Here is a 25,636-nt window from a genome sequence, read left to right as displayed (position 1 = left end):
GCGGGAGGAGAGCTCGAGCACCACGATTTGGGAGATGAAAATTTGCTACTAGATGCGATTGAACTCCAAGAGGCTCTTGTTCTTAGTCAATATAAAAGCTTTAGATTTGTCTTCACCGCCTCTTATACGAAACATATCCACGTTTTAAGCCTAGGGCTCTTTTCTACAGGGGATTCAGGATCGAGGGCGATGGTTTGTGTCGCTCGCCTGTCTAAGTTGAGTGCAAGCTTACATTTGTGTTTGCGTGCAAAGGCGAACACTTTGAGGCCGTATCTGACATGCATCAGGAACACGCTTACTGCGGCCATGAGTCTCCAGGTGGGCGATCAGATCCATGCCTGAATCCATTTTTACTCTTTTCGCTAGCTGTAGAATTTCCCATGTCAAGATGTGGAGCGACATAACAAGCCCGAAGTTGAGTTCAAGTAAGCTTTGCCTGGTGTGATTTCTTCTTCTCTCCACTCAAAATGTTCATCCTTGCTGGAGCAGAACCAACACGGAGCTACTCCTTAATCCCGTAAGCCGACTGCTCTCTTGCTTGCATTTGCACTGGACTCTAGTTTGCTTCCCAGATCTTAATCTGCCGTAACGAAGCAGAAAAATGCTTGATTGAAACGTCGATCAACTCCCTGCGAATCAGCATCAAGGTAAGCGCATCCAGAAGAAGCATGCGGGCATGAAAATGAATGCGCAGGTCAAACAAGCTGACGAGCTGGAAAACATCCTCACCAAGAAGTTCTTGAGGTTCTTAGCCATGAGGGCCGAATCCTTTCAAGTTCTTCGGAGAAAGCCTGTACAGGTAACTTCGTATCGTCCTCATGCTCGCTGCGCGTCTAACTGATTGACCACAGGGCTACGATATCAGCTTCTTGATCACCAACCAACACTGTGAAGAGATGAACAAGCACAGGCTGATTGACTTCATTGCCAGGTTTATGGAGGTGAGCTGCGAGATTGGGGTTGGCTAGCCGTCTGAAACGTTTGCTCTGCAGGATATTGACAAGGAGATAAGTGAGCTTAAGCTCTCTGTGAACACTCGAGGACGCCTGGTTGCGTCTGAGTATCTTAAGCAGTACACATAGCAGATAGATCATCCATATCCTATGGCAGCGCTCGTTAGTAGCAGTTGCTCCCTAGACCTGCAAAATGAAACGTCTCTTTGGTGGGTGTCACCACAGACCATCCATCCATTCACCTTGGGACACAGGGGTGTGCTGCTCTTGCGAGCAATGGCGGTGGGACACATTTCCAGGCACGGCGTTGAAACCGATGGATCGTCCTCCGGCGAAGGGGCTTCCACGCCAAACTTGAACTGGTAGGCGCGCCAAGGTCAGAGTTTCAAAAGCAGCAAATTCATTTACCTGACAACTCAAGTCGGCGAAGTTTGGTTCCATGAGCAGTGGCACTCCCAATTCCTTGCTGATAAACGCCTGGAACCAAGGAGCCAGCGGTGTGAGACTTACAGATTTAATGCGATGCACACCTGCGTGGGCAACTTGCAAGTATGGATGCAGATACCAGCGCACTTGGAGTGCTCCAGGTATTTGCACTTTTCGACGAGAACCTAGAAACGAATTACCATTAGCACCATCCATTTAAGCACGTACCCCGCTTGGAATGGAGGTTCCGTCCGACAGCTCCACACTGCTGATAGAACAGGTTCCCATGAGCCATTGACAAGTCGCTTGAGTCACTCTAGCTGCTCAAACAGCTCGTGAAAATGGTCTCAAGCCGCGGAGGCGAGTGGCGTACCGGAAAGGATGGCTGCAAGCTTTCCCTTGTTGATAGGTAGCACCACGGCTCTAAAGAGGCGCAGCAACGACTGTGGAAACATGGAGTTGAGAATGCGCACCTTTCAGAGAGAGCAACGAGCGTCAGACGGAGGAGGAGGACACGATTCTTCCATCTTACCGTGGCTTGCTCCACATCGGACTTGGCCTTGTATTTTGCCATGAGAAGCTGGGACAATTGAATCAAGCCGTCGTAGCCAGGCCTGTCCGCGTCGCGTCCCACTTCCTGCCTAGCCAGGGTTACGAGCGCGAATGCCGCAGCACGCCACACCCACCTGTGCCAATTTGTTGCGAAGCAAGGACAGGAACGCGGCGTCCAGCAGCGGGCCTTCCCTGTAGGATGCCGCAGCCTCCCTGCTGCTGTTGCCCATGGCGCTGCAGCGCAGCGGGGCAGTGCAGCGGCAGGACAAGGTGGTGGTGCTCATCGCCAGCAGGTTGGTGGCCATAGAGCGCAAAACCCTAGCTTGACCTATAGCACAGGGGCGCATGGAGCAGGGAAGCAAGCCCCCGCTGCCCACCACGCCGGTTCTCATGTCGGTGGCCCGGCATGTGGCCCGGCGATGCACGGCGCAGAACAAAGCCTTCATGGAGTGCAAGCGCAGCCTGAGGGATCCGGAGAAGTGCCTGGACGAGGGCCACCAGGTCATGGGCTGCGTCTCCAGCTTGTGAGTAGCGCTATTCGCCCCCCTCGCCCACCACCACCACCACTGTGCTTGTGTGCTTGTGTGCTTGCAGGATCAAGGAGCTCCATGCCACCTGTGGCAAGGAGATGGAGTCGTACACGGGCTGCATGGACTACTACTCCAAGGACTTGGAGATGTGCCGGCAGAAGCAAAAGGAATTCGAGGCAGCGTGCCCGCTGCCAGAATTGAGCTAGATCTCTCTCTCTCTCTCTCGCTGTACTTTTTAGTTGGCCCGGCGCCGATGAATCAAACCCACTTCACTCGCCTCTCTAAGTCTAGGCTAGCTAAGTAGGGTTTCATGTCAAAGATGAGGGACGACGGAGGAGGATCTCCATCGCCACGGCAGCCCAGGTCGGGCAGCCGGCTTCATATGATGCTGTCGGGTGGATCCCCGCAGCTCAGGCAGCAGCAGCAGCAGCAGCAGCAGCAGCCACAGATGGTGCGGGGGCGTCAGCAGCAGCAGCATCAGCACCAGAGGAAGGCTCCGGAGCCGCTTCGACGAGCCGTTGCCGATTGTCTGTCAGCATCGCATCACGCCTCGCTCCCCCCGCTCACCTCCGAGCCCGTTCGAACGCTCCAGGTTGATTATGGTCTTTGATGATGCAATAAGCTTGTGTTGGTCACCACCAGGACTACCTCGCCAATCCCTCCACCATTCACTTCGCCTACATTGTCCTCTTGGAGCACGCACTCGCCGAGAGGGATCGGAGGTCTCTGTTTACTCACTCACTGCTCTCAATACTTACTAGTTGGTGTGCTTTTGTTTTGTCCGCCAGCCCTCCAGTGGTGATCAAGTGTGTGGCGTTGCTCAAGCGATATCTCTTCAGGTAGACGCGCCCTCGGTGCTTGCTCTTTGCTTTTCTCACATTGCTTTCCAACACAGATATGTCCCTCCCATAACTACGCTCCAGCAAATTGATTCCTTCTGTGCGTCTCTCATCAACGAGTGTAATGCTGCGTCAGGGAAGCGAGCCGCCACCAGGGCCACGTCGTGCTCCCCTGGACCTTCGCCACTGCCGCCCCCCTCCACGCCGTCCGTCTTCGCGTCGGAACCTCTCCTCAAGTCACTTACGTACGTGCGTGCCGTTGTCGCGCGCCACCTTCCCGGGTTCTCCTTGCGCCAGCACTCGGCCTCGTCACCTTCTCTCAAGCTCCAGCCCGTTCCGCCCTCTCCGCGCAGCAGGCTGCTCACTGCGCACTTCCAGCCGCCTCTTACGGATGACAAGGAGTTCGCAAGGCCCATGCTCGCTCTAGCCACCATCCACGACGACAACGGCGTCTACATGGCCGCCGATGTGCTCAAGTGGCGTTGGATCCTGCCAAAGGGAAGCCAGCTCTGGATGCCTTCACCGGTTATGACAGACAGGTAGGACTTCTCTACTCACTTGTGTGCTGGTACTCACCGCCGTGCATGGCAAAGGCAGCGGTGGCATTGCGAGGCCAAATGTGGATAATGTGGACAATCTGGAACAAGGCATTGGCGTTCTCTGGCTCAAACGCACCACCACCACTGCTGGCAGCACTGAGGAATCTAGGCTCGACCAGCTTCTGCGTGCATCTACAGCAGCGGCCATAGGGGACTCGGCAGCAGTGAAGTCGCATCTGCGGGATGTTGCTGCTTCCAAGCGTCAGCCCGTTACTCGTTGGTATGCTCGTCATTGCTTCATGTGATCATGCCTCTTACAGCTCATTCTCAGGGGTGGTGAACCTTCGACTACCATGCGGAAGCGTCCGCGTCCTCTCTTCCAGTACAGATGCTATAGGTAAATGCGAGTTAAATGTTGAGCGTCTTCCGAAAGTGTTTTCCTGGTGACCTGCCCGGCTGATAGTAAACAGCAACCTTTGCGCTTGAGCGATGCTGATATCGAGGAAGTTATTGCTGCGGTTTGCGCTGAAGCAAGTAGCCCCACTTTGGCCTTAGCTCCGTCCCTGCCAAGCAGCCGGAGTGGCGATACAGCAAATGTTGCAGGGAGCGTTCTGATCAAGCTTATAATTGACATGTGAGTGGTGGTGTACTCCCGCTTGCCCCATAGACCAATATTTTGTGCCGTGCAGGTATCTTGCCGATGCTAGGACAGCGGCGCCTTTGACGCTTTCAGTTCTCCAAGTATCTCTCTTCTTACCATTATATTGTCTCCTTCCTTATTTTACTTTTTGCTGTGTTTTCTCAGGTGATGCTAAGTTCGGGTCCTGTGACTGTTCGGGTTCGTGCTTTCGACCTTGTATTTAACCTGGGAGTCCATGCGCACCTTCTTGAACCAGTGCAAAGTGATGACCAAGACGGTTTTCCGACAGGGACAACGGAGGATGTTAAGCACGGAAGACCTCGTGGCGTAGAGGAATTCGAGGCGTGGCTCCTTATCATTCTCTGCGAGATGATGCTCTTTCTACTCCAGGTAAAACTTTGTCCTCTCTATTTTTCTCATTCTGTTCTGTCAGCTGGAAGAAAAAGAAGAATCTATTTGGGCTGCCTCTATGAGCGCTCTGTTGTATTTGGTTTGCGACCGGGGCCGTATCAGAAGAGAGCGGCTGGAGAACCTGGATATCCGGGTAATATTATCTGGTTTGTACTGGTGCTCTAACTGGCTTGTTACCATTTCAGATCCTGAGGACTTTGCTGGAAATCAGCCGAGACAATGCGTGGGCCGAAGAAATTCATTGTCGACTGATCTGCATGCTGTGCAATATGCTGTACGGTGCGAAACCTACAGATAGCTCTCAAGATGGGAATGCAGTTTTTGATATTAACAGGCTGGAAGCCATTGGTGGCGTCGAACTGATTTGCAAAGAGGTAAAATTCTGAGCACGTGAATATTGACCGCTTACTTGTTCTGTTTCTGTGTATGTAGTATTCGTTAGTGAGTAGCCCCGCTGCCAAGAGAAACCTCTTTGCCATCATTTTTGAGTATCTATTATGTGAGCTGCGCAGCAAGGCTGACGTTTCGGGAAAGAAATTTCCCAGTCAGGATGAAGTGCAGGCAATTGCGACGGCTCTTGTTCTTGCCGGTGCGCCGGATTCGCTGAGCATTGCGTTCAGGCAACGATTAAACGGCGTCGGCGGACGATTGTGTAAATCTATCGTAAAGGCACTAGACAGGGATCTAGCCAACGGACGGCTTAATGCGATGGTATTTTAGTGCCAATTCTTTGTTCTTCTTAATTTGCCTCGTGCTTATCACGCAGGTCTTGGAACAAGTAGCGAAATCAATCGACACTTTAGTTGACAAATATGGTACTTTGGACGGAGAGTTCGGGGAGATGGTGTCCCTTATCCTCGCTGACGAGTCACGTGAGGATGGCCCTCCTGTTTCTTATCTGGAAGCAAGAGCCTGGGCCATCCTGCATGCGTTGCTCCATTCCTCGCGATCCGATTACCGCCACCACGGTTACTCGTGGCTCAACCAGCTCCTCGTAACAGAAGTGGAATGCTTGCATGGACGGAAAGACGCTTCCCACAGCAACTGCATGCTCACAATTCTGGAGCAGGCGAAGGTTGATCCCCCTGAGAGCAAAACGTCAGCGGCCCATCTACTTTTTGGACTGTTGAAATCAAGGAGGCATTATGTCAGGCAAGGTTTTCTGATCGTATTGGAGCACTTCCTGTCGCAGTGCCAGAGACGGGGGCGTGCAGACGACACTGAAAGTTTTCCCGACAGCCTTCCCAGTACCTTGGTGTGGCTCATGAGTAGCTCCCTTTGGCAGTTTATCACTGCAAACGACACAAACCGTATTAACGTTTTACAGGTAGAGTTTGTGATAGCTCACGTCTTTTGTTCTCACCCTCTTGTGATTTACAGATGTGCAACCTGCTGCTCTCCCAAATATGCGTCAGGTCGGGGCCGTCTGCGGGGAAACACGACGACGACGACAAGAAAGAGCACAACGAGAGCGTCAGGGATACAGTGGTGGTTAGCTCGATAGCATCTCTATTTCTGAGGGATGAAGCTGCGGCACCTGAGCACCTGCTGACCAAGATGCCAACGGCCCTGTTTTACTGGCCTCTGATGCAGCTGGCTGGAGCCACTGTGGACGACATGACTCTCGCCATCGCCGTTGGGAGTAAAGGCGGTGGAAACGTTCCCGGTTGTGCTTCGGATGTCCGAGCAGCACTTTTGTTGCTACTGGTTGGAAAATGCACGGTTGAGCAGGCTGCATTGGACGAAGTTGGTGGCGAGGAGTTTTTCAGGTAGCTTCCTCGTGCTGCGCTTTGGTGCGTGAGCAGCTGACGTTGTCTCGGTTGGAAAACAGGTCGTTACTCGACGACAGGGACGCGCGCGTTGCCTACTTCACTGCTTCCTTTCTCATCAAGGCAAGTGCTTGCTGGCTGGGCTGATTATCCTCTGACTCGTTCTTTGCATGCAGAGGATGATGGTTGAGGATGCTGACAACTATCAACGCGTGCTGCACAACCTTGTTTTCAAAGCTCAGCAGGTCTGCCGTCGCAATCTCTGCAGATTATGTAAACTGGCTTCTTTTGTGATCAGAATAATGATGAGAAGCTACTGGAGAATCCTTATCTACAGCTTGGCGGCATCCTACAACTTGATCCCGATATAAAACCTCAAGCTTCGACGCATGACGACTCATAACCCCTCAAAAGTTTGCACTTGCGGAGCAACCTTGGGCGCCAGCCAGAGGGGCCAGTTCGAGCTGCTCCAAGACAAGCTCTCGTTTCTTGACAACCTTGATGGCATAGGCAGCAGTTTCGGGGATGGCAGGCACCTGTCATTCATTTTGGAAACGATTTTGATTGCTGTTTTGACGACGCCAAACTCGAAGCGGACGAACCTGGGTGTTGTACGTGCACAGCTTATGAACGTGCAGCAGGCCCAGCGCCTGGCGATCCACAAGCGTTTGCTCCTCCTCTGCAGTGCAACATGGGTGATAAGGTTGTCCAAGTATGGAGCGGGAGTTTTACCGGGCAATGCTTTGACGGACAGAAGGATGTCAGCCAGGTGTTGCCAGCGCTTAGACGAGGAGGCAGCGAGAAGCGATGCTGGGAGCGTCACCAGGGCGACTGCATTGGCGTTGAGGAGCAAGGCCTTGAGGTAGAGCAGACTGGAGAGTAGCTCCCACTCCTGCAAACGTTATCAAACACACGCTTAGCCGCAACCAAACTCACCGAGCAAAATTCCATGCACTGAGGGGCGCAGATGGAGTGAAGTGCGATGCGACCAATCTCTCCACTGGATGCCAGGCTGCTCACAAACCCCCTGCACTGCTTGAGGAAAGAGTCCACCTTGGCCCCTGAGAAGCTATGGCACTGCACGCGACCTGGCGTGCACGACTTCCTCATGTCAAAGCTAGACACATAGCCGTCCTGCCCCTGCTGGCTTTGGCCCTGATCGTATTTGTGGTACTGCCAAGCGATCCTCAGCCCCGCCCTGGACAAGGAAAGTGAGGAAACAGGGACAAAAGGAGTTCTTACTCGTTGTGGAACTGGCCCGCGCTGGCGGAGGGAGCCGGGAGAGTGGAGAGGAAATGCGTGGGCGACGCAAGAGCGGTGGCCAAGAGGAGGGGCTGGCCGTGGCTGACGGCTTGGGCCATGAAGTAGCGCAACAACACCAGGTGGTGAGGAGCGTGTGTGTCTTCCATCACCACCACCAACTTGCCCATGCCAATGCCGCCACCTATAAGCTGTCAACAAGCGTGTCAAGGGAGACAAGGAGATACTTTCATGGATGGTGCGCGAGGGAGGATATTGTCCAGGTCCGCCACTCCTGTGGACACCAGCAGTGTGGCATTTGGCCCAGCCTTGGTGACTGCTGGGCGCGATGGCGGCGGCGGCGGTGGCGGCGGCGGCGATGGCGATGGGGAAGACGACGATGGCGATGGGGGAGACGGCGATGGCGATGGCGGTGGCGGTGGCGGTGCCCCCACTCCTCGACGCCGCACGAAGCTCATGCCTTCTCACTTTCTAGGGCTTGGACATTTTGCCCTAGCTAGCCCCCGCAAAGATGAAGAACAACAACGAGAGCACCAGTGGCATTGCAGGAGCGCGCACCTCGCATTTCACCATCAAATACAAGGCTTATGGGGATCAGCCGCCGCCTCCCAGCGTCAAGGTATTTTTCCCCGCGCACCTGTAACTTGTAACTTACGCTCCTCTCTCCAGAAGCGCCCCAGCCAACACATTCGAGAAGCGCTGGATCCGCCTCTTGCTCAGCGAGATGGAGTTATCCGTCCAAAGCCCTGCATTGTCAACAAGCACAACTTTGCCGAGCAGCGCCACCAAGTAAGCACCAGCGGGCGAATCCTTTTTCTTCAGTCTGGAAACTCTTGCTAGATCGTCTCCTCGGTACCGGAAGACGAGCCACTGTTCCAGCCCTTCCCACCGGAGGTGGTTTTTACTGGTTACCATGCCTTCAAGAAATATGCCACTGTTCTTCAGCTGCGTAACAATGATAAGGTACTTACACCCCGCTTTCTCTTCTTCTTACTGTTTTCTTAATCAGGTGGTGCGAAGAGTCCAGTTGTTGTCCGAGGATCCCCTCCTGACAGTAGAGTTGCTGCAAAGTGGGGATCAGGCTGTCTACTCGGAGATTGGCTCCAGCAAAGTGGCGTGCGGGATGGAGGTATACCACAAACTCTTCTCTTCCTCCTGCATCTTTCATTTCGTTGTTCCTACAGGTCTCCTACACAATAGCTTTCGTCCCGGAAAGTGACGGGGACTACATGTCGGAGCTTCTGGCCGTGACTGATAGAGAGAAGTTTGTGATTCCTGTCAGATGCGTCGGCTTGAAACGTAAGGCATTCAATCAACTGTTCTTGCCTCTATTTTGTTTGTGTTCGCAGCCATGGTGGACGTTCCAGATGAGATCATTTTTCCTCCCACACCTGCAAAATGTTCCTATAAAAAGGTTTGCTCCCACTTTCACGCGTAGATGCTCACAAGGAATCGTTTTTGAGTGTAGAACGTTATGATACATAATGTGGGAAAGAAGAAGGCTGTTTTCCGACTCAGGACAAGCGAGTTTTTCAGGGTCTCACCACCCACACATAACCTTGATCCGGGAGAATTCTTTCAGTGCTGCGTCTATTTTTTCCCTCGGCGAGTATGCACTTATGAAGGAGAGCTAGAAATTACCTTCAAGGAGAATGGCGACCAGCTTGTCTCGCGGCTAATTGGAGCTGGCACGGAGGTCTGTTCTGTTCAATTTTCTAGTAGCCCCCGCGACTTACCGTGCTGTGTTTTGGGCAGTTAAACGTTGGCCTCTCCACAGGTGTGATCGCAGCATCTACGACGTATATCAGGCGAACTTCGCATGTCACTTTTCAAGTTTTCAACAACTCCTCTTCTCTCGCTTATTTCTTGTGGCCCAAGTACGTCCATTGTTTGAAAACAACATTTATAAAGGTGATAAAGAGGGGCTTCGAGAGCTGCGGTCATCTATAATACCCTTCTCGTAGGTTTGCTTCTAAAGAAGAACTGGACGAATACGTTCAGCAGGTTGGAGACTATGCAAGGGATCTACCGCCACCAGATGCACTTGTCACGTCGGAGGAGGATGAGCTTCTGTCGTCCAGTATAGATAAGGTACCTTTACGCTTATGTCTTTGCACTAATTCTTACTGCGTTCCTGTTTCAAGGCAGGCGTTTACCATAACACCAGCCAAAGGCGAAGTATGGCCTGGGACGCTTGTAGAGATCACGGTGACCTTTTGTCCTCCGAAACCTCTACGGTGAATTGCAGCTAATCTGCAATTGCTTTATTTTACTCATGCCGATCGTGCAGGTACTTGAGCACAACGTATTGCCTTATCTCAGGAAAATCAGATGCAGTACCGCTGCAGCTACAAGGGCTAGGCGTGGGTCCGCTCGCACAGTTTTCGCCCTGTGAGCTTGATCTGGGAGAGCTCTGTTTATATTCCGTCAACAAGTTCAGTGTTGCTCTTGAGAACCTTGGGGAGCTGGATGTAAGATTTCTGTCTTTGTAACGCGAATTAAAGCTGATAAAATCACGTGCAGGCTCACTTTAGGCTGATGGAGGCACTGTCATCTCCTATGATAACCTTTACCTTTGAGCCCGATACCGGGACCGTTGAGCCTAATGACTTTTTGGCAATCACAGTCAAAGTTTGTGGCAGCCTCATGGGAACTTTCAGCGAAAAGTTTTTGTGGGAGGTTACAGACTCAATCCACACGCTGTCACTGGCATTCAGAGGAAGTATTATTCGGCCCTCATTTTCTGTCGACACGACTGAACTAGACTTCGGTCCTCTTTCGTACGGTTTGCTGTCCGTAAGGTACGTTACTGTGACCAACAGCAGTCCGGTTTCTTTACCTTTCCAGTTCCGGGTTCTACAACCTGAGAGTGGGTCACAAGAGTTCACAGTGACGCCATGTTATTTTATACTGGGGCCTGAGGTGTGCATTTTAATTTACTTTCTTCTGTTGATACTGTTCTTTTCTCCGTGCAGGAAAAGAAAATCGTTTCTATTGAATTGGTTCCATGGGAGGAGAGAAGATATGCCACAGTGATAAGCCTAGATATACCCAAAGTTGGCAAAGATTTTGCAACGATTCCTGTGCAAGCAAGATGTTTAGTTCCAACGGTGAGAAGTCTGCGTCTTGTCATGTTTTGACAAGCTCGCCGCAGGTCACTATATCATGCGATTGCTTGGATTATGGAACGTGCTTTCTGCGTTATGGCTACACCAAAACATTGAGCTTGATAAACGATTCCCTGGTGCCCGCGAGATATGAAATCCAAGCACAAGAAAAGGAAACGGAGAATCTTGCTATCTTGCGGCTGAAAGCTGAGAGTGGTTTTATAGAGGCTGGCTCGAGCTTACCGCTGGAGTTTACACTATCAACTGTGGCTCTTGGTGACGTTAGTCTTTCTGCAATCGTCAGCATATCCGGGAAAGAGTATACTCATTATCTAATCAAAGTCCTGGCAACCTCGGTTGGGCCCATAATTAAGATTGAAAAACCAATTAGCAAAAAGCTCCATTCAGCACGGCAGCAGACAGAAGAGGCAGATACCGAGTGGGTACCTGCTCTTGATTTTGGGAAAGTTCAGGTTCTCAGAGATCATCATCTCAGTGTCGTCTTAAGAAATGCGTGTTGTATTCGTGCACCGCTCAAGATTTCTCTTGGGAAAAAGGATTCCATGTACCACTTGAATCTCAGCGACGTGCCTCTGGACCCTTTTGAAGCTGTGGAGTTGAAGGTAACTTGTTGCATATGACTTTTCTACTACTTAATCCCCTATAACAGGTCCGGGCCTATATGGATGATGCAGGCAAATTCAATGACAAGGTGACAATACTTTTCGAAGGTGGCGAGTTGTTCATTCCGCTGTCGGCTGTAGGAGTTGGCTCGACTTTAGTTTGCAAAGAGTTTCAAGAAGGTTTTGTTCACTTTGGTGATCAATTCACGCTACGGCATTTCTCCTACACCATTGAGGTACAAAACATGGGCAGAAAGCCACAGACGCTGGCTTGGGATAACGACACCACCAGGAAGCAAAGGGCTATCAACAAATCCTTGGCAATGGAGGCAGCTGACCAGAAAAAATCGGGCAACAAAAAGACCGCTCTGGTCGTCCCAGAACCTGTACCCGTCTTTACTATCACACCCGACAAGACAGTCATCAAGCAATACTCGCCGTTCTCGCTCACTGTCTCAGGATACACCACAAATCCAGGCCATATCCAAGAGGATTTTACGTGCAAAGTCACCAGCGCAAAAGACATGTACTACCTCAAGATTTCGGTGGATGCGGACATGGCCGCATTGACACTCGTATTTTCTGAAACTACGCTGAAGTTTGTTCAGAACAATGGTTGGGGAAAGGACGGTCCTCACGAGCTCAGCAGGACCTTGACTTGTGAGAACGTTTCCAAGTTGCCTCTTACGTTCTCCCTAGCAGTGAAGCCTCCTTTTTCAATCAACCAGGCGGAATGGACTCTACGAGCGGGTGGCTCCGGCAGTGTTGTGGTCTCACTTGAGAAGCAAGACATTGCAGAAAGGCACAGCACTGTGCTTTATGGTAAATTGGATATCCTCTACACGGGTACCTTGGAAAGGAACGGTATCGATTTGATAGCACATATCAACTATCCCAACCTCTCTGTGAACCAGAGCAGTCTGGATTTCGGGTAAGCATTATTGCTCTTCCACTGTTCGATTAAACATGTGCTGTCCGCTAGGTGCATCTTGGAGTTAACATACAAGAGGATGCACATTGAGCTCAAAAACTCGAGCGCCCTTGACGTGTGGTACAGCTGGATGCTTGATGACGGGTATGGTGACGGTATTCATGTCTCTCAAAATATACTCCAGGATAGCGGGGGCCTCAAAATTCCTACAAATTACATTTTTGATATTCTTCCTGTGAGAGGGTACCTTGAACCAGGGGAGCAAGAAACAGTGGAGGTGTCTTACTATGGGCATTGTGGATATCAATGTCAAGTGTCGGCTATATGCGAGGTATTTTTCCATGGGCTGCAACGTTTTACTGACGTGAGTTGAGTCCAGGTGAAAGGCGGCCCGGACTACATTGTCGCATTAAGCGCCGAGTCAGGAACCATCGCGCATGCTCTCAGTCGCGTGGCTCTAGATTATAATGTCCAGCCTTTCAATAAGGCCTCAACCAAGGAGTTTACGTTATCAAATCCAGGGAAGGTACCATTTAAGTTTGAGATCGATTTGGGTGTTTTGAAAGGGGATGTTCTAAGAGAAGTGACTCCCATGACTGGCCTGTTGGGACCAGGTACAGAGCAGAAGTTTGCTGCATCTGTTTATCCTGGGCTTCCTGAAAAGTTTATGGACAGTTTCACCATTCAGGTCTGTATCTTTTTGCTGAGCTTCATGCAGCTAAACATGCTTGACAGGTTGCACATTTCGTACCCACTACTATCTCTATTCTAGGCTCTGGCGCCTTTCCTCATATCCTTCTGGATACAACACGGGTTAGAAGCCACAAATATTTGAGCTTAGCAGCGGAAGCGTTTCATAATGCGTATATGGCCATGAAGACTACTCCAGTAGTTTCTGCCCGTTCCAATTCGGTCAGAATGTCTACAACCGCTATAAATGACCACCAAGGACCACCTCTAGTGGAAGCTCAACATCCTGGAGGCGAGCAAGTGTCAGTCGTGAGGGAAGTCGGTACAGCTCCGACTACTACGGGAACTGTAGGAGACGAATGGGTGCTGGAAACAGTAAGTTTTAAACAATTAAGTTGTTGCTTTGTTTTTTATTTTCCTCCTTTCCGTTACAGACAGGAAACGAGGTGCTGTCTTTTGGATCGGAGGTTTTACGTGCACCTTCAATCGACCAAGTGGATTCTGAGATTGACCGTCTTCTTTTCAAGGAACACCTCATTCATGAAAACAAAGAGACTCTGGATATCCATAAGTTTGTCTTGAACACGCACATTTGCGACTTCGAGAACGTGACACTTGGTGAAACAACGCAGAAGACTGTGAAGGCTACAAATGACGGGCCTTTGCCAGTGACGTTCAAAATAAACATGGCAAGTGTCAAAGCCAAAGGCATCACGTTGGATCCCGATCGCCTGATAACGCTACCCCCGGACTCTCCAAAGAGTTCAATGGATTTGGTCTTCAAAATGCGAACGGACTTGCCTAGATTTCCAGCTGGCCCACTTGAGTGCTCCGTGCCACTTTTCATTAAAGAGGTAAGCCATCCTGGTTCACCGAGAGTGTCATGCAGATTATTTGCTCTTGTCAAACGTGCAGGGCCCTCAACTGGTGTTGGCATTCACGGCGCATGTAAGCAAACCTGTTCTGGAGGTATCCCATGAACACCTTGACTTCGGCGCGGTTCAGTTTGGCCAGTGTAAAGTAAGCACGGATCACTTATCTTCTAAGCTGACGAACTTGTGACTGCTACAGATTTTGTATCTCCGGCTTTTCAGTAGAGGCGAAGTGCCTTGCATCTGGACTGCAGCTAAACCGGATCTAGGCAGCTGTGATATTCACGACTCTACCGCTTTCACCTGTGAACCGGAGACGGGAGTGATTGAGGCCCACAAATATGTCGATCTAAAGGTTTGTGTACAAGGTTTCTTCCTGTTAAACAAAAATCTTAGCTTTTCTATGTCTGGCCAGGTCCAGTTTATTCCCACGCAAAAGAAGAAGGCGTACTTTGCCGTTTTTTTTATTGATCTGCTGCACAACCCAGTCGAGCTTAAATTCGCGTGCAGAGGTCACAGCTACGTGCCAATATTTACACTCGAGCCATCGATTATTCAGCTCGGACCAATACTTCCGAACGCTCCTGAAGCCGCTGAGATCAAATACGTGATCTACAACAACGCTGAAGAGCCAGTGGAGCTTTACTCACTTGCGTTTGATCCAGACTATGTGAAAGAGGAAGAAATTCTCAAGACGGTGGAAGGCTACAACGAGCATGATCAACTGTTCCTTGAGCGCCGCAGTGCTGGTCAACCTTTCTGGTCCCATCTCAAACCTGGAGGCTCTGCAAAGCAAGAGGCCTTGCAACAACCTCCAACACAACCATCTCCGCTTGAGGCAGCAGGAAAGGCAGGCAAAAGTCCATCTGGTTCTGCTCCAGATGTCTCTGAAAAGCCTTTGGTTTCCCATGCCAAGAAACTCCTGATTATGCTACTTGGACCTCCAGCGGTTGGCAAGTCGACACAGGCAAAGCAGCTGAGTCGGAGATTCAGTTGCCCAGTCGTGGCTATGGATGACATGGTCGCTTTAACTTGCACAAACCGGATGTCCTCCACGGCAGACGGAAGCAGTGGCACCCAGGCGTCCGGGAGTTCTACTGCATCTGTGGAAATCAACGACTTCGAAAAGGATCTGATAGCAACACTGAGGAGGAAACTTGAGAGCTCCGAGTGCATCTACGGAGCTGTGTTTGATGGACTCAACTCCCACTACGCGACGACTGTCTCGCTCGCCAAATGCATCCTCTATGCTGCCGGACTGGAACCATATGATCCAGAGAATCCTCAAGACGACGGGAAGAAAAAAGGTGGCGGTGAAAAGAAGAAGGCTCCTGCACCTCCCAAAGGTAAGAAGGCAGAGGAAGAACCTACGGGGCCTCCTATCTTTCCCAAGACGTTCTGGAAGGGCGAGGCTACAGTATACGCAATAACTTTGAAGGCTCAAAGAAGTGAACTATCGAGGCACTACCAAACTGTTCCCGACCGTGACCAGTGCAAGAAGAAGGTTTACGTGGAAACAGCGGCAAAAGAAAGTCAGGAAACGGAACCTGCTGGGGAGCCGCCACCGCCACCTGCGTCCGAGCCAGAAACCCCAACCTTGGCATCGGAAGTCCTGAACCATGTCAAGTATTATCCATATGTGTCTCTATTTCCCAGTGAGGAAGAGCTTGATAAGTACTATGCATCGGAGACAGACGTACAAAACCTTTTGGGTGGAGCCAAGGCTGAAAGTCATGAAGAAGGAGCAGGGACTAATAGAGTGGCTTGCGTTGCTATCAATGCACTTCAGAACGTGGGGCTTGTTTATGAGGAGGAGCTCCATTTTCTTCCAGACATGGAAAATGTAGCACCGCTTCCACCTGCAGAGGTGCTTCAAGTGGTGAAGCGACCGCACAGGCGATCAAGTTTCATCAGTGATCCCAGCAGCCTTAAGTTCGCCTTTTTCACCAGCATGGTGGGTGAAGAGGAGGACAGCTCGGGGGATCCCACGGCGCAAGGAAAGAAGATCAAAGGGGGAGCAGAGAAAGCAGCAGGCTTGCAGAGCGAGAAGTACCAAATCATGCTCAAGAGGAAGACCGAATATTTCACTCCGCTGGAGGCGCTGCCAGAGGGGCACGAGATGCGGACGCGATGGGTGGTGAAACCGCAGCAACGCGTGGAGCTGCTGTTGCGCTTCTGGTCTCAGACCGTGGGGGAGTTCGAGCAAAAGTTTGTGTTTGAAGGCCTCAACGGTAACCATCAAGCCCGTCTTATGTGCAAAGGAGTGTGTGCTGAACCACAGATTGGTTGCTTTTATCGACACGTTAAACTTCCCAACACAAAGGTGACGCCCACGCAGAAGCTCCAGAAGGCGTTGTTTGTGTCGGACAGGATTCTAGACTTCGGTCCCCTTCCAACCGGAAGAACAGCCGACGGTTTTCCGAATCTGCCAGACTCGGAGCACTGCAAGAGGCTCGAGATTCGTAACATCGGCCTCTTCGACCTGCATGTCGACTTTGACGTTGGTGAAGGCAGCGAGGCACCTGGTGCTGGTGGTGCTGCAGGCAAGAAGCCGGCTGCCAAGGGTGGCAAGCCACTCTTTATGCTCAATCCCCTTGGAATGGATCTGAAAATCAACGACAAGCAGATGCTGAGTATCTACTGCTACCCGCCTCAGGTATGACACGAGCTTCTGCTGTTCTTTTTTCCTGAGTTTCTCGGACATGCAGGGACAACTTGGCCCACTGGAAGGAAGAATGGTGTGCAGGATCAGGGATAATCCTCAGCCTCTGGAATGCAAGGTGATTTGCCTTGCAGACACCCCTCGGGTAGACGTTGACTGCAAGGACCTGGTGTTTGAGCGCCTCTTGCTCGACCGTGAAGTGAAGAAATCCATCATCATAAGGCATGCAGCCATTTTATGTTTCCCGCTGCTGACACTTCTGTTGTAATCTCCAGAAATATATCTGCGTTGCTTCTTTTCTGGAAAGTTGTCGGGCTGGAAAATGAACCCCCCGAGCTTGCGTTCTCAGAGACATCCGGTAGCTTGTGTGCCTTGGGCAGTGCGACAGTTGAGGTCACGTTCAAGGCGATCCAGGAGAAGGTGTTCAGCCAGAAGTTGAAGCTCCAGGTTAGGGTGGCCGATTTCATCACCCGCTATCGTGAAATGACACCCAAGATATGTGGTGCAGGTTTTCGAGGCGAAAGACGCCGTCAAATTCAACCAGGAGCTTCCATTGAGTATCACTGCTGAGGCATACAAGATTGACATTGCGATCAAATATCCTAGCCCACCAGAAGACATGCCTCCCGACGGTGGCTTCAACTATGGCACACTTAGAGTCGCCCAAGATTCTCTCAAATCGCTCACCATGGACAACAAAGGCAAGTACAAGGTCGACTTCAAGTTCGTCCACAAAACGGCGCTCACGCAGGAGCTCTTTACAATAACCCCGCCTGGGGGTACTTTAGAGCCCAAGAAGCAGCAAAAGGTAAAGTGCGGGAAAGACGTAGCAATCGCACGAACGGTAACGCCGCTGTCTTGCTCTCCAGGTTGACCTGCACTTCAACAAGGAGAAGACGCTGCAAAGAGAGGTCGCACTTAAAGGGAGCCGGGACGTGGAGCTGCACCTTATCGAGTGCTTGACTGGCAAAACGGAGCAGATAATTCCTAGTGTAGTAACAGTCCACGCAGTGCATTCCAAGTTCCAGCTGCTTCCTGCGCAAGGCATTCACTTTGGTTCGCAGATATGCGGCAACCCTCCGCCACCTCGGCTTCTCAAGATTGTCAACCTGGGGAAGTTTGATTTCGCTTACAAGCTTGTCTCCACGTTGGCGCCACCTGCGCCTGAAGCGGCGGCCGCAGCAGACAAAGGCAAGAAAACGGATAAGAAAGGAGGTGGTGGTGGTGCATCGGGTGAGCCCCTGGAACTCAACAGCTTCACCGTGGTCCCTGCTTCTGGAACAGTCCTCCCTGGTAGCCACATGGAGCTGTCCGTCTTCTTCAAGGTGGACACGCCTTGCCTGACGTCAGAGACGTTCCACATTGAGATTGCTGACATGAATCCCTTCCTGTATCCGGGAGGCGTGGCGTACGAGCTCTCGGGTGAAGCCTGCATTCCAGGCATCAGCACGGAGCCGAGGACCATATTCTACGAGTACCATGTGGTGGACGAGATTGATCTCCTGGCTCCCATCCCAAGCTTTGGAACGTATTCCAGAAAGGATGAGATGTTCTCCTTTGGGCCGGTTATCATCAACCATGAGAAGGCAGCGCTCGACGCGAGTGCAGGTGGCAACAAGGACAAGCCAGCAGTAGTAGCAGCTCACAAGAAGGGCGCAAGGGACGTGTGCATGACGGCACGGCTTCGTATCGAGAACCCTCTGCGGGTTCCATGCTCTGTCGAACTGGTGCTCCGTCGGCCGGGCGAAGCAGCGGCAAAGTCAGGTGGAAAAGAAAAGCTTCCCGTCAAAGGAGGTGGCGACAACTTGCTGTGCATGGAGCTCTCCCCCCTCACGGCTGACATTCCACCCCTCGAGTACCAGTTTGTTACAATCTCCTTCAAGCCTCTGGCGCTGCAAAAGTACACGGGGCTGCTCGAGGTGCTTGTCAAAGGCCGGGAGTCGCCACAGTTTACATGCCACATCCAGGGAGAGGGAACCTTGCCTCACTTGTTCGCCGAGTCGCCCTCGGCAGTGTCCCCGCTGGGATTCCCGTGGCTCGACTTTCCACGGCTGCTGGTTGGAAAGTCACATACGCTGCCCATTGTTCTTGTCAACAACGGCCTGGTGCCTGCCGTGGCCAGGCTCGAGTTGGCTGGGGACGCCAGCGACGGATTGGAGTCGTGGCTCCACATGAGCCAGGTGACCGAGCAGGGAGCGGTGCCGCTGCTTGTTGGGAAGAAGCTCACGTTTCCCGTCGGCTGTGTGGAGACGGCCAGCGTCACCTTCACGCCTCGTGCCGCTCGGCAGTACAAGCAAGACATCATGGTGGTGGTGGATGACAACCCATTTGATGCCGTCACCATATCCATCACGGGTGAAGGCTACAGCGAAGAAGTGGTGTGCCTTGGATTGCCCAAGGCGCTGGACGACGCCATATGCTTCGACGACTGCGGGGTTGGAGGCAGCACCCACGTCATCTTCACCCTCAAGAACGCATCGCCACTCAAGCACTGGCGCTTTGGCTGGTCTGACGCACCAGCGTTTGTGAGCTTCAGGCCGGCGCTGGGCCATCTCCACGCGGGTGCGTCCAAGCAGATCACTGCGACATTCAGCCCCACGGAGGCGGTGGAGTACATGGACAAGGACATATACCTGCAGCTGTGCAACATTGTCTACACTGGACAGGGCGGGGAGGAGGAGGAGCCTCCGCCCGACTGGGACGACACCATGCTGCCGCCTCCCAACGAGGACGCGCCTCCCGAAGGCGGCAAAGGAAAAGGTGGCAAAGCGGCGCCGCCACCCGCAGCAGCTGCCAAGGGCGGCAAGGGAGGCAATGCTGGCGCTGCCCCCGAGCTGACCATCGACTCCAACATCAACCCCGCGGAGCCAGCCTTGGAGGTGGTCAAGGGGAGCGCCAAGCTCGTCGCGTACAAGCTCCACGCGGTGGCCGACAATGCGCGATACGAGTGCAGCGTCCAGGCGGTCCAGTTCAAGACAACGATGATGTTCCAGGTGAGGACGTACCCGTTGGTGGTGAAGAGCCTGAGCAAGGCGAGCATGCCCTTCTCGTGGCGCGTGGAGAAGGCAGACGGCTCGGTGGAGGCAGAGGAGCAGAGCATGTACGCGGTGGAGCCGGCGTGTGGTGTGCTGCGGCCTGGCCTGGACGCCCACTTTGTGCTCAAGTTCTGCCCGCTCGAGGTGCACGAGTGCAGCCGCGTGGTGGCGTGCCACATCCCCACGCTGGAGCAGCCGCTGCGGCTCCCCGTTTGCGGCAGCGTGACGAGGCCGTGGTGCCACTTTGAGCTGCCCCGGAGCGACTATGCAAGCCGGAGGGACGGCCACTTCCCGGGGCCCGACGGGGAGCTGGGGCCCTTGGACGCTGGCATCCACATCATCGAGTTCGACTCGCTGGGCTGCAACATGCGCAACGTCAAGTACTTCACCGCCGTCAACCCCACCAATGTGGCCTACAAGTTCGTGTGGGAGGAGAAGAAGAGCCAGTCGCTCAGGTGGACGGCCTACGACCTGGAGCCCATCACTGACGACGACGTCTTCCCCCGTCCCTTCCGGTGCATGATGCGGCGCGGCCTCATCCCAGGCGGCAAGAGGTTTGAGATGGGATTCGAGTACACCCCGATGAGGCTGGAGCTGCACGAGAGCTTCTGGACCCTCCGCATCCCGGACAAGAGGATCGAGGTCAACTTCCTCCTGGTTGGCAACGTCAAGAAGCCCGAGCTGTCTCTCAGCTGCTCCCACGTCGACTTTGGTCAGGTCCTCGTCAAGGCCAGAGTGAAGCAGACCATCTACCTACACAACCCCGAGCCTGGGCCCTTCGCCTTCAACTTCGACAAGCTCAGCTACTCGCCGTCGCAGCCGGGCCAGGTTGCGGTGCTCACCTTCACTCCCTCGAGTGGCATTGTGGCCCAAGGTGCAACCATACCGGTGGAGCTGCTCTTCTCGCCGGCGCTGGAAGGCGACCACTCGTTCGACATCGTGTGCAACCTCCGCATGGCCTCCCCGCTCTTCATGTCTGTCAAGGCGGAGGCCTACCTCTACCACGAGAAGCTCTACCTGGAAGGCGGGGACGACGGCAGGCCGCTCGCCCTCGTGGCAAAGGAGGCCTTCAGGCTAGACTACGGGCGGGTGATGATCAACTCGAGGGTGTACCGAAAGTTCATCCTCACCAACTCGGGCAAAGCGGCCTTTCACTTCATGTGGGGCTGTGGCAGCGACAGCGCCCTGCTGCGAGCGGAGCCAGTCGCCGAGCTGGTGGCCAAGGATGAGCAGCTCACCTGCGACCTCCTCTTTCACCCCACCGCAGAGAGGACAATTGTGGACCTTCCCATCGTATGCCAGATTATGCACGGCAACAAGTACCTCATTCATCTCAACGCCACCTGCTACCGCCCCAGGATCAAGTTCAGCTTCCACGACTTTGACTTTGGAGCCCGCTTCCTGCACCAGCCCGGCTTGACACCGCCCTCCACGGACCTCACGCTCTCCAACGAGGGTGACGAGGTGATCACCTGCGAGCTCCTGTACGAGAACACCTCCTTTCTGGAAGTGGAGTACGTCAACATGAGCTTGAGCCCCGGCCAAAACCACACCATCAGGGTGACTTTCAAGCCGGATGCCTTTGTGCTCTACAGGGAGGCTGTCAAGTTCCAAATATGTGGCCTCGACACTGTGACCATCTCGGTCAGAGGGGAAGGCGTGCCCGTTTTGCTCGAGCTAGTGGATCCCAGGCAGCGCTACTTGTCGTTTGGGGTGGTCCGGCTGGGGAAGACGGCAAAGCAACACGTTCAGATCACCAACAAGAGCAAAATCCTGGCTCCCATATCCTTTGAGCCTAGTGCCGACGCACTGGGCAAGCTGGGCATCACATGCCTGCCTGCCCAAGGCATCCAGCTGCCGTCGAGATACACTCGCCCCATGGAGCTCGTCTTCACTCCACAAGCCAGGATGACCAAGTTTACCGAAGGCCTTGTGCTGGAAGTGGCGGGGACCAAGTCGAGAGTGCTGACAGTATCTGGCATTTGCCATGCTGTGGTGGTGAAGCTCAACCAGAGCGTTTTGCCCTTTGACATCGTAACACTGGGCTCCAAGGTGACCAAGAAGATACAGCTCGAAAACCACGGGGACCTGGCAACCAACTTTGCGTGGGACACAACCAAGTGTGAGGCGGATTTCACCATCTTCCCCATGGAGGGGTTCCTGACCCCTCGTCAGGTGTCAAAGCTGGACGTGACCTTCCATCCTTCGGCCGCTAATCCGGACATGAGAATCGAGGACATCCCTTGCCAAGTGGAGGGCGGCGAGCCGCTGCACTTGACGCTCCTGGGGGGCTGTGTGGAGCAAGGGGCGCCCGCGGAGACGCTCAAGTTCATGGCAGCCGTGCGGGCCACCGAGTCCAAGATGATCCAGCTCAAGAACCCGACAACGCAGAACTGGCTCGTACATCCCGCCATCTCGCACCCCTATTGGAGTGGAGCGGTGACAGTGCAGGTGCCGGCCAACCAGAGCATAGGCTACAGCCTCACCTACTGTCCCCTGACAATGAGCAATACGCACCTGGCCACCATCTCCTTCCCGCTGCCCTTCGGGGGCCTTGTGTCTTATCAGCTGTCGGGTGAGGCAGGGCCGCCACCTCCCGAGGCCAGCATCAAGCTGGACGCCAAGGCGCGGCTCACGCTCCCCTTCAGCCTGCACGTCCCAAACTGGCTCAAAGCCACTCAGCAGTTTGTCGTCATGGTAAGCATGGTGCGGGGGGATGCCACGACAGTGATCAAGGGCCCCAAGACTATCGACGTGCCCGGGCTGTCCAACAAGGAGTGCGTGTTCTACTTCAAGGCCCATAAGCCTGGGAGCACCATGAGCACCGTCACGTTCAAGAACGAAGAGAGTGGTGAGTACTCGCTGTTCAACGTGACAGTGGAGACGGGCAGGGCCGACATTGTCGAGTCAGTGCTCCTCGAGTGCTTTGTGAGGCAGCAAGCGTCGCGCACGCTTCGCCTCAGGAATCCGCTGGACAGGCCTGTGGTGTTCAAGACGAGCTGCACGGGCCAAGGCGTGGTGCTGCCCGCCCAGGTGCAAGCTGACGCAATGTCCAGCGCGGCAGTGGACGTTGCGTTCCGACCCCTGGTGCAGGGCAGCAGCCAGTGCAGCCTCAGTCTACACAGCGACGACCTCGGGGAATTCGAATACCAGCTGACGCTCAAGAGTGTGGCAGCGCCATCCGAGGCCCCGTTGCTCTTCTCCGTGCCCCTGGGCAATCAGCTCGTACAGACTTTCCACTTTAGGCACACACTTCCAGTCAAGGCCACGTACAATTGCCTGCTCTCTCAAGCAGCCATTGACGGAGGCTTCACGGCCGAACCCAGCATGGTGCAGGCCAATCCAGCACCACCCGACGGCCTTGACCTCCAAGTCCAAGTCGTGTTCGAGCCGTCGCGGATCATGGACGAGTTCCAAGGCTTGCTCACGTTGAAATCGCCTGAAGGGTCTGACTTTTGCTGCCAGCTGCTGGCAAGCTGCAGCAGCCCGTCTCCTCAGGGTCCCTTCTTCATCAAGGGCAGTGGACAGATCAACTTCAAAAACGTTTACAACGACACCGTCCAGTTTAACTACACCACGGACAATCCAGCTTTTGTGGTGAGCAAAGGTGAGAAGATGCAGCCCAAGAAGCAGTCTAAGCTGGTCGTTAGCTACAAACCAGAAGCACCGAACGCCCCCAAGACTGGCCGACTCACAGTGACTTGCAATGAAACAGATGATGTATGGTCGTTCTACCTGCAAGCTGTCTAGAGCTTATATCTATGTAATGCTACAAGCTCTCTTTGGAATCCTTGTTATATGAACTAATTTTAAGTTAGGGTCTGGTTTAAAACATTCTTTTTCCTTTACACGCAAATGAAACTTCATGTCTATTTAGGTCATGGATGTGGCACCTGAAGAGCTTCCTGGACTTTATTCTTGGGTTTGTAGTTGAAGCTGATCTGATAGATCAGCTCAGTGCTGAGCGTTTTCAGGTTGATGGGATTCCGTTGTCAAGGCCGAAGAGAAACATCGCTCGGGATTTCAGCGACGGAGGTACTGTTTGCTAGCATTCCATGTTGGATTAAAACGATGTTTTCCGCCAGTATTAGCGGCAGAAGTTGTAGCACATTATTGCCCACGGCTTGTGGATATTCACAACTACAGTGCTGCCAACAGTCTTGCTCAGAAGATTTACAACTGGAACACTCTCAACAGTAAGCAACTTTCTGGTTATGCACATTTATTTTGTGTGTGCTGCAGACAAGGTTTTTAGACGTTTAAACTTTTCCTTAACCAAGGAAGACGTCGAGGCAGTCGCAAATGCTGAAAACCAAATGATAGAAAGAATACTTAAGCTTTTGAAATATAAGGTAAATGTCTTCCTCTCCAAATTCGGTTTAGAAATTGTCATATTCTGCCAGATTGCCAAGTACAGGCCGATTAAAACAGAGTCAATGAAGCACGAGCCTAACGGTCATGGTATGATGGAGAAATGGTCAAATAAGTAATCACACAGAAACATTGCTTTGGGAGGCTCTAGTCAAAACTCAAATTAGATTTTGTAGGCAACTACCCCATAAAAAGGCCGCCCCCTAGAATGTTTACACCGCCAAGCAGGTATGAGATTTTCGTCTTTCTTTTTATTGTTATACATGTTTTCTTGCAGGGGTCATGAAAGAGGACTTTCTGGTGTAAGTGTACAGTCTTTGTACTGGTTCTGTTCTTGATCTGGTTCAGTTGTACAGAGCCCGAAAAGGACAGATTCTCCAGAGAGACAGGAAAGGGATGGGATGAATGAATCCCAAAAGGATATTCAACTCCGAGAGCTCCGGGAGACAATCGAGGTAACTAAGATTGTACAGTAACAGAATGATGAAATACTATAAGCAGTTGTTAGAAGCCAAAGTTATGAAGCTGGAGCAGCTTGTGAGCCTCAAAGACCACAAGATTCAAGTGCTGACAGGAAAGCCAACACGACCCTGAACATCTTAGCAGTTTTGTAAGTTGCCATTGCCATATCTACACATAATTTTTGCTAGTTCGGTGTGCCTTGTTCCTCGCTGCATTGTAGTTGAGCTTGAATGACATCACGTATTGATGTGCCATATTGTTCCTTAATTCATGCACTCCCAAGGGTTTGTTCTCTCATGGCCTTCAAGTGGGGATTTGTGAATCTGGAGGGATCCACAAGTATGCCATCTTGCTGGACGTGGCGTTTGAAGGCACATGTCGAGGGATCTCCATGCAAGAGAAGCAATGAAAAGGAATCGCTTACCAAACAGATGACGGTACATTTTTAAAAAAACTCTTGATTCCGACCACCCTTGCTGCCACGCTGCAGCCACGGCTTTTCGCTATATGAGTAACATAAGACAGAACTCTGTTGATTGCTGGTATCAGAATCTGCCCAAAGTCCCTACAGAAATTAGCTATAAACTGCAAAATATGTTAAATAGAGGGAGCCAACAACAGTCTAGAACCTACACCTTAAAGAAAATGCTTTATCTAGGTTTCAAGAGAATCTTTGGCCATGTGGTCAACGTGGGTCAGAAGTCAACTCAAAAGCTTGGACCATAAAATATACCATTGTCTGGTGTAGTATAGTTTATGGAAGGTTAAGTCTCTATATCTTTCTTGTTTACTGCCAAGTCATAATATTAGTATTAAAGATGCTGGTTGTAATAGTAACTAAGATGAATGTTGAAATCCTAATGTCAATGGAAGTGTTGACAATGGTGCTGATAGAGGTGCTAAGGTGCTGAGGTGCTTTTATAAAACTTTGATATTTTAAGCAAGGGAAAATAGCACTTGGGGA

The 25,636-nt window shown here is 52.3% G+C and overlaps 6 protein-coding genes across 7 annotated transcripts; 4 read left to right on the top strand and 2 right to left on the bottom strand.

The window, feature by feature from the left end:
* The first annotated feature begins 31 nt into the window (after nt 1-31).
* On the top strand, nt 32-1,194 carry LOC9660432 (actin-related protein 2/3 complex subunit 4). Its single transcript, XM_002986688.2, has 8 exons — nt 32-192; nt 253-318; nt 373-425; nt 490-517; nt 573-647; nt 695-799; nt 852-941; nt 993-1,194. Exons 1-8 carry the CDS (start codon nt 190-192, stop codon nt 1,080-1,082), a joined length of 510 nt encoding a protein of 169 aa, XP_002986734.2. The 5' UTR covers nt 32-189; the 3' UTR covers nt 1,083-1,194.
* Nucleotides 966-2,455, bottom strand: LOC9662579 (beta-carotene isomerase D27, chloroplastic). The gene is made up of 8 exons (XM_002986630.2): nt 2,066-2,455; nt 1,912-2,016; nt 1,753-1,852; nt 1,608-1,699; nt 1,484-1,564; nt 1,362-1,430; nt 1,196-1,312; nt 966-1,139 (listed from the first exon to the last, which is right to left on the bottom strand). Exons 1-8 carry the CDS (start codon nt 2,435-2,437, stop codon nt 1,134-1,136), a joined length of 942 nt encoding a protein of 313 aa, XP_002986676.2. The 5' UTR covers nt 2,438-2,455; the 3' UTR covers nt 966-1,133.
* Nucleotides 2,339-7,231, top strand: LOC9662577. 2 transcript variants are annotated; one of them, XM_024660577.1, is made up of 18 exons: nt 2,339-2,455; nt 2,526-3,053; nt 3,104-3,183; nt 3,250-3,300; nt 3,357-3,839; nt 3,898-4,119; nt 4,171-4,236; nt 4,303-4,473; nt 4,529-4,580; nt 4,645-4,869; nt 4,913-5,023; nt 5,076-5,264; nt 5,323-5,601; nt 5,657-6,217; nt 6,271-6,659; nt 6,722-6,782; nt 6,836-6,904; nt 6,958-7,231. In XM_024660577.1, exons 2-18 carry the CDS (start codon nt 2,772-2,774, stop codon nt 7,060-7,062), a joined length of 3,396 nt encoding a protein of 1,131 aa, XP_024516345.1. In that variant the 5' UTR covers nt 2,339-2,455; nt 2,526-2,771; the 3' UTR covers nt 7,063-7,231. The 2 variants fall into 2 exon arrangements, with proteins under 2 accessions (XP_024516345.1, XP_024516344.1); XM_024660576.1 differs by having other exon boundaries at nt 6,836-7,049.
* On the bottom strand, nt 6,929-8,213 carry LOC112341086 (elongator complex protein 4-like). Its single transcript, XM_024660578.1, has 3 exons — nt 7,902-8,213; nt 7,596-7,857; nt 6,929-7,551 (listed from the first exon to the last, which is right to left on the bottom strand). Exons 1-3 carry the CDS (start codon nt 8,087-8,089, stop codon nt 7,057-7,059), a joined length of 945 nt encoding a protein of 314 aa, XP_024516346.1. The 5' UTR covers nt 8,090-8,213; the 3' UTR covers nt 6,929-7,056.
* LOC9660431 (hydrocephalus-inducing protein homolog) lies at nt 8,090-23,661 on the top strand. The gene is given in 25 exon segments (XM_024660549.1): nt 8,090-8,708; nt 8,760-8,882; nt 8,929-9,048; nt 9,104-9,218; nt 9,269-9,333; nt 9,388-9,615; nt 9,675-9,855; nt 9,886-10,010; nt 10,068-10,156; nt 10,210-10,390; nt 10,443-10,841; nt 10,895-11,029; nt 11,074-11,649; nt 11,697-12,580; nt 12,632-12,911; nt 12,960-13,268; nt 13,316-13,645; nt 13,705-14,124; nt 14,186-14,290; nt 14,342-14,497; nt 14,558-16,798; nt 16,851-17,063; nt 17,066-17,251; nt 17,313-17,612; nt 17,674-23,661. Coding segments are annotated over 25 exon segments (14,292 nt in total). The 5' UTR covers nt 8,090-8,093; the 3' UTR covers nt 23,590-23,661.
* A 58-nt stretch (nt 23,662-23,719) lies between these two features.
* Nucleotides 23,720-24,686, top strand: LOC112341078 (sperm flagellar protein 1-like). Its single transcript, XM_024660548.1, has 6 exons — nt 23,720-23,761; nt 23,814-23,874; nt 23,925-24,035; nt 24,082-24,191; nt 24,243-24,300; nt 24,559-24,686. Exons 1-6 carry the CDS (start codon nt 23,720-23,722, stop codon nt 24,684-24,686), a joined length of 510 nt encoding a protein of 169 aa, XP_024516316.1.
* Nucleotides 24,687-25,636: the final 950 nt, after the last annotated feature.

This window comes from Selaginella moellendorffii, unplaced genomic scaffold (assembly GCF_000143415.4).
Source record: "Selaginella moellendorffii unplaced genomic scaffold, v1.0 SELMOscaffold_75, whole genome shotgun sequence".
In the NCBI taxonomy this organism is placed as follows: Eukaryota; Viridiplantae; Streptophyta; class Lycopodiopsida; order Selaginellales; family Selaginellaceae; genus Selaginella; species Selaginella moellendorffii.
This window is presented reverse-complemented; position numbering and strand designations above follow the sequence as displayed.